At 41.6% G+C, this 7062-nt stretch overlaps 1 protein-coding gene across 1 annotated transcript in view; it reads left to right on the forward strand.

Moving 5' to 3' along the window:
* Window positions 1-7062, forward strand: part of SPTY2D1 (SPT2 chromatin protein domain containing 1) — a 22579-nt gene that overhangs the window by 6840 nt on the left and 8677 nt on the right. The window contains exons 2-3 of the mRNA XM_069072934.1: window positions 3862-3976; window positions 5565-7062. The exon at window positions 5565-7062 is cut by the window's right edge and continues 347 nt beyond it. Of these exons, the coding sequence (XP_068929035.1) occupies window positions 3862-3976; window positions 5565-7062 (1613 nt within the window). The remainder of the gene's footprint in view (window positions 1-3861; window positions 3977-5564) is intronic.

The raw sequence follows: 7062 nt of genomic DNA on the forward strand, positions 1-7062 counted from the left end.
CTGGAGCTCAGGAGAGAGACTAGGGATGGATGGATGAATAAATAGATTGAGAGATCTGGAAATTATCTGCATAGAGATAACAGTTGAATCCATGGAAGTTGATGAGGTCATCCAGAAAGAGATTTAGAGTGAAAAAAAGGAGAGGACCCTTGAACAGAACCTTGGAATACACTCACAGAGTAGGAGTGATGCTGATGGCTCAATACATCAGACTTGGGAGAAAGCTGAGTGATAAAAACCTGAAGAGAAGAAAATATCCAAGGAAAGAAGAAATGAGTAGCATTCAGATGCTTCAAGGAAATCAAAGAGGAACAAGGCCTGAGATCATTGGAATCCCTGGAGAGCACTTGAGTGTGAGGGATAGGTCTTAGAGGGTTAAGAAAATAGTGAGAGAGGAGAGGACAGGTATAATAAGCCTTTTTTCAAAGAGTTTGGCAGAAAGAAAAAAGGAGATATAAGACAGTAGCGGGTATGGTACTAGTGAGGGGGGTTTGTTTGTTTTTTAACTGTTGGCAAATATTCAACTTTGCCTCACTGTTTTGGAAGGCTTGCCAGTCTGCTGTGGTCCTGCTCACCATCCCTGCAATTTTCAGTACCTTTCTCTGTCCCTATTAGAATGAAAACTCTTTGAGGGCTGTAACTGTCTTTGCTTTTATATCCCCAGAGCTTAGCCTAGTTTTTGGCCTGTAGTGTTTAATGTTTTGTCATTCATTTTGAGTATGTACTGACTATATAAGAAGAAAAGTGAATAGGATCGAATGGATAAGGAATCTTGATGAAAACTTAGAGGAAGTGACTGAAAAGTTATTACAATTTATGCTAACATAGTAAGGATCCAGGGGGAGAAGGTTATCAATAGTGACAGATGCTTCAGAGAGGTCAAGAAGAAGCCATCTGGCCTGGTAATAAGACATCTCGGTTAACTTTGAAGAGAGCTTAAGGGAGGAGCCTAGGAGGGTTGAGAACCTGTGAGACTTGAAGGGATGGTGATGCCCTCAGGGAAAAAGGGAAGAGAAGTGGATTTGGATGTGTTTCACATATTCTGTAATACTAACCTGAGCTTTTAACCACCAAAAAAATTAAAGTGTCCCTTTTGGGGAGACCTCATCTTTCTCCTGGACTGAGCTACCACCATGGTAGAGCATAAGGGGAAGAGAGAACAGGAACAAAGCAAGGAACTTTGCCGTTTTCTCTGGGTCAGGTTAGGTTCTGATTTGAGGGCCCCATCTCTGGGCCAGTAGTGGGAGGATTAGAGTTAGGGAATATTGAAGAGTGGTATAGGTGTAATAAACCCATTCAGGACTGGCTTCCCACCTTCTGATTCTTCAGTCAGTTGAGATCAAGCCTCAGTCCCCTATTGGGAGACAGCCACTCAAATGACCCTTCTGTTTCAGGATTGGGAATCTACCAGTTTCACCTTCTCCAAGGTCTTCACCCTTCATCCTTCCCCTATAAGAGTTTCTTAAATTCTTTGGGAGCTGGAGCCGTTTTATACTTTTTACATTCCACATTAACTGGTACAAGACTGCTGTCACATCATTTCAATCAACTATCTGCAAACCTGTTTGGGGTTTTCTTGGCAAAGATAATGAGTGATTTACCATTTCCTTCTCCAGCTCATTTTACAGATGAGGAAACTGAGGCAAACAGGATGAAGTGACTTGCCCAGGGTTATATAAGTAAGTGTCTGAGGCCGGATTTGAAGTTGGGCACTCCAGGATCCATGCCCTTCACAGGTCACCTAGCTGCCCCAGTATAGCGCCAGGCCAAATAAATACTAGTTAGTTGATTAGTGCTTTACTACCATAACTACCATAGCATTTTGCTGTGAATTCTGGAAGCTTGAAGTACAAGATGACTAAGGATAAACATTTGGATACCTCAGTTAGGATTTCTATTGGTAGATTTTTTTGGTGCTGGTAGCATTGTTGTTACACAGGATATACTGGTTAGATTAGATCTGGCTTCATGAATAAACTCACTTACCAGGCACTTTTACACTGTTTCAGAAAGTTCTCTGTCCCCTGTACTACATGCATCTGTATGGATCCTTAGATTTTTCTCTCCAGGCTTTCTGGGCACTTTTGACTTCAGATTGCCTCTGTTAATTTAACTTGCTGTCATACTACTATTTTTCATTTCACCAATATCATTGGACTTGTGATAGATAGTCTTCTTTCTCTCATCTGATACAGTTTCATGAATGAAATGTGGGATAATTCTGGAATTAATTCAAACCCAGGCCTATATAGTGATTAGTTTGATATTTAACATAGGTCTGCAATGAGAGCGCCACATTTTGTTTTCATTTTAGTAATTCAAATAAACATTATCTTAGTTTTAGTCATTTTGTGACTATATTGCGTAAGAATCAAAACCCAAAGAAATGCCATCTGTCTAAGCTGGTGAGGCATTCAGCAGGAAGGATAGTAGCCATTTGGAAGTAAAATATAAATCTGGCTAAGAGTCAGGCAGTTGACTTTGCAAATTAATATTTAACTTCAGCACAAACTCTGCACATAGATGCTTTAGAAATATTTTTTTAATCGAAATAGAATCTTTATCAGAATTACAGAGAACTCAATTTACGAAGAGGATGCACTCATTATCCTAAAAGCCTAAAGAAAGATGATCATTATGCAGTTAGAAATGTTCATCAGCTCCAGTTTTTTCTTAGTGTTCTTTCTTATCTTAAGCCAAGGACAAATTTGAATGTCTCTATTTAGCTGAGACTGGCCATTATTTTTCAGTTATACTGTGTGTACATTTTTCAAGGATTGGAGCAGGGTAATAGGGAAATATTTATTTTGCAACTTAATCACTTTTGAAAGGTGGAATCTTAATTATTGAGAACTCTGGAGGCTGAGAACCCATTCCATAGTACCTGCTAGACAGAAATTCCCCTCATGTAAGTGTAACCTAGTGTAAGGTTCCCAAGCCTTTTTCAGTACCCATACCACTTTGCCTTTTAGTAAACTGTATCATAACCCCTTCTTCCCTTTTTACTATGAATGGAAATAAATTCTAGCGTTTACCTTCCATGGACACCTAAATAAAGAGGTTAATTAAGCTTAATAAGATAATATGGTTGTTGGTCAAATATTCACAGTATCCTCCATTGATAAGTTTTTCGTACCCCCTACATGCACCATTCTAGGTTCTGAACCTCTGGTTTAATGAACTGTTCGCCTTCTCCTGTTGCTACCTAAGACCTTCAAGTATCTAAAGATAAGTCTTTTATTCAGAATGAGGAGAGATTTGTTAAATTTGTGTTTTTTAAAAAAATATGATTTTAGGATCTTAAATACATCAAAGATGCTTTTCAAGATAGTTTAGTAAGTATACAGAGCCGAACTTCACATGTCCTACCCTTGCCCATTCCCATCTTCAGCGTACTGACTATTGGAGACTAAGAAGAGGAAAGGTAGAGTTGAAGTGAACCTTGCAAGGAATCCATGGATGCTGGAAAAGTGTGTGTCTGTATGTCATGATGGAAGGGAGGCTGACAGAGGATGGTAAGGCTCACTGGGTAGTCACAGCATCATCAGGGGAAATACATCAGAAAATAGAGGTGTCAAATCAAAGCTACAACAAACACTAAATTGTCTGGATTTCCTTAGTTTGAATCATTGCTGTGATCCACATAACGAATTTCTCCCTTCGTATTGTTTTTGTCTTAAGAAACAACCAAGTGTGGGACTTGAATCAGCCCTCTTTGGGGCACATATGTTCTTTCAGCTCAGGACTGGAATACCTCCTATTATATATTAAAAAAAATCAGTTATGTTAGGAAATAAATGGGCTATGGTATGGTTCAGAGGTACAGCATGCTTATTGTAACTTCTCTTTTTTTCTTTTTAGAAAAGATACAGTTTGGCAGTAGGTCCTCCTAAAAGAGATCCCAAAGTTAAGGGTGTCCAGTCAGCAGCAGTGCAAGCTTTCCTCAAGCGGAAAGAAGAAGAGCTAAGGAAAAAAGGTACGTCATCATTTTGCCCTTAGTTCTCCCATCATCACAATCCCTTTGTACTTAGATACAGTTTGTTAATGTACTTATTTGTTTTTGGGAGGGGGGAAGGCTGGGCAGTTGGGGTTAAGTGACTTGCCCGAGACCAGATTTGAACAAAGGTTCTCCTGACTCCAGGCTGGAGGTCTCTTCACTGCACCACCTAGCCACCCTCTTGTTTGTTCTTGTCATTCTTGTTTATGATATAAAGGATTTTAGTGCTTGTTTTATGACCCTTATTAGATTATAAACTCCTTAAAGCCAGACACTGTGCCCGATTGACCATGGCTCTCATTGTCTTATCATATTTCAACTCAGTGCACTTTTTTGTTTTTTTTGCTGAGAACAGCCTTCTTTTGAGACATGGTATATACTTTGTGTTTTTAAAATATAAAACTAAATGAGAAAATCAGATTAGCTCTGCATCATTTTTACAATTGATCCTATTTTGTAACTTAACTCGGTTCCGTAACTCTATTCTGTATTTTGTGTAACAGCCTAAGCCCTTGCCCTGTCTAAATGAAGAAACTGAGGAGTACAAAACTTTAACCTTTCAGTTAAAATGCAGAAGTTTTGTTTTCTTGTCAGTCTTAATTGAAGAAAAACTCTGAACTAAATTTAAAAGTTCAGTGCTCTCATAAAACATTTTAATTCAAAGAATTATTTCAGCACTACCTGCAAATCACTTCATATCAGGGAAACTTGTCATCTTATATACCATTATCTATACTGGTTCAATTCCAGGACATGTGTTATCTCTTTCAGCCAGCATGGTGCCATTCCTGGAAATATAGTCTCTTATCTGTTTTTGTACAACTAGAGGAAATTTATCTACCATTAGTTATTCCTGCAAGATTCAGGTGGACAATATCCATCAACATTGGGTGGAAGGAAGAGTTACCTGCCCGAATTCTAGACTTTGAAACAGTCATTATCCCCACCCCCATGATGGTGTCACTCCTTTAACCAATCCTGTTGTTTTCCTTACCTGCCATTTCTGTTTTTTTTTCTATGCTTATAAAAAGGGGCTGCCTCCCTCTCCTCCTCAAGGTCTTTGGGCTTTCTGAGGAAGCCCTTGATCTCCTTATTAGTAAATTCACATTTTACTAAGAAACTGATAGTGCTTCAGAGCTTTGTAACTCAGTCTACCTGATTTTACTTGCAACAGAAAATACATAGTAACTTAAAAGGCAATGGTGCAGTTAATAAAAAAGCTAAATCTTAGTAACTGAAGTCCAAGACTTAGTCATGGTTCTTTCAGAAGGCAAATGATTAACTTGAAGGTTCTTGGACACTGAGTTAATTTGTGAAATCAGCTTGCTAAACCATTTTGTTTTGATTGAGTAACTAAATCTTTCATGTGCTTAGTCATATAGAAAACTATGTGTAACCTACTCATTTATCTGAATGAATGATGTTATGTGATACTTGTTTAGAATAACTTCCTTGCTTCAATTCCTAGATGTCTATGAAGTTATATGAATTTTGTGTTTCTCTAGTTTCAGAATGGCCAGTTGTTGCCCTGTTGCTGTGTTAATATATTCCTATATATCATTTTTAGCCCTAGAAGAAAAGAGAAAAAAGGAAGAGCTGGTGAAAAAGCGCATTGAGCTAAAACATGACAAAAAAGCAAGAGCTATGGCGAAACGGACAAAGGACAACTTCTATGGTTATGACGGGATTCCTCTTGAAGAGAAGTCAAAGAGGAAGCAAGTAGTTGAGGGACCCACAGTCCAGGTTGCAGACCAAGAATTTGTGAATGAGGAAGAAGCAGAATCTTTGGAATATTATCAGACAGAGTCAGAGCATGAGTCAGAAGAGGACGAGGAGCAGGAACCCCCTCTTAAGGCTATAACCAAACCAAAGGCCCCTCTCAAAAGTGCCCCTCCACCTATGAATTTCACAGACTTACTGCGGCTGGCTGAGAAGAAGCAGCATGAACCCGTGGAGATTAAGGTAGTAAAGAAAATAGAGGAACGGCCCAGGACGGCAGAAGAACTGAGGGAAAAAGAATTCTTAGAGCGAAAACACAAAAACATAGATAGAGGAAAAGAGAAAAAGATACTTGAACGAGAGAAAAAGCTAGCTCCTCCAACTGTGTCCAGAAAGGTTCCTTCCCCCAAAGAGAGTGTTAGTGCAAGACACAAAGGTCCCGGGGACAAACATTCCTCTTCCAGGGGGAGCCACCTTCCCCAAATAGGTGCTGAGAAAAAACCTAGACCTATTGCAGCTAGTGAAAAACCTCTGAGATTGCAATCTACTAAGTCCCAGCCAGGAGAGAGGCCCAAAGCAGGGTCTGGAGATGGCTTCCAGCACTCATCAGGTGAAAGCCACAGCCTCTTGCTTAATGGGTCAGAGAAGTCTCACCCCAGCTCCCATTCTACGGGCACAGGAATCTCAAAGACTGTGGTTCGTGGGACTCAAAAATCCAGTGAGCACAGGCCCCCCAAATCCCCTTCTTCTCATCCTAGTCATTCCAAGTCTGGGGCTCTCTCTACTCCTCATGACAAGACAAGAAATTCAGGTGCCAAGCAACCAGGGAACAGTTCTAGCTCAGGCTCAGGGCGGCCGGGTGTAGGGACTTCAAGGTCGGTCCTAAGCCCAAACCCTAGGAGGCAGGGGGGCAGCTCCAGCTCAGGACCTGAACAACAAACCAATGGATCCAAACGCTCCTTCAGTGGCTCCGGCCCCACTGGGCGATCTGTGAGTGGCTCAAGTGGCCGTGGGCCTTCTACAAGCAATTTAGGAAGCTCTGGTCGGCTAGCCAGTAGTACAGGCTCTATAGGACGGACAGTGACCCAACCTGGGCGAACTGTCATTGGCTCAAGTGGCCCTGGGCGACCTAGCTCCGGTGGCCCTGGACGACCTGTGAGCAGCTCGAGTGGCCCTGCGAAACCTGTGAGCGGTTCGGGCGGCTCAGGACGACCTGTGAGTGGCTCAGGGGGCCATGGCAGACCCGTGAGCGGCTCGGGCGGCCCTGGCAGACCCGTGAGCGGCTCGGGCGGCCCTGGCAGACCCGTGAGCGGCTCGGGGGGCCCTGGCAGACCCGTGAGCGGCTC

The sequence above is a fragment of the Petaurus breviceps genome, unplaced genomic scaffold (genome assembly GCF_028583685.1).
Source record: "Petaurus breviceps papuanus isolate PSGF00001 unplaced genomic scaffold, PetGlider_PUasm1.0 140, whole genome shotgun sequence".
Taxonomy (NCBI): Eukaryota; Metazoa; Chordata; class Mammalia; order Diprotodontia; family Petauridae; genus Petaurus; species Petaurus breviceps.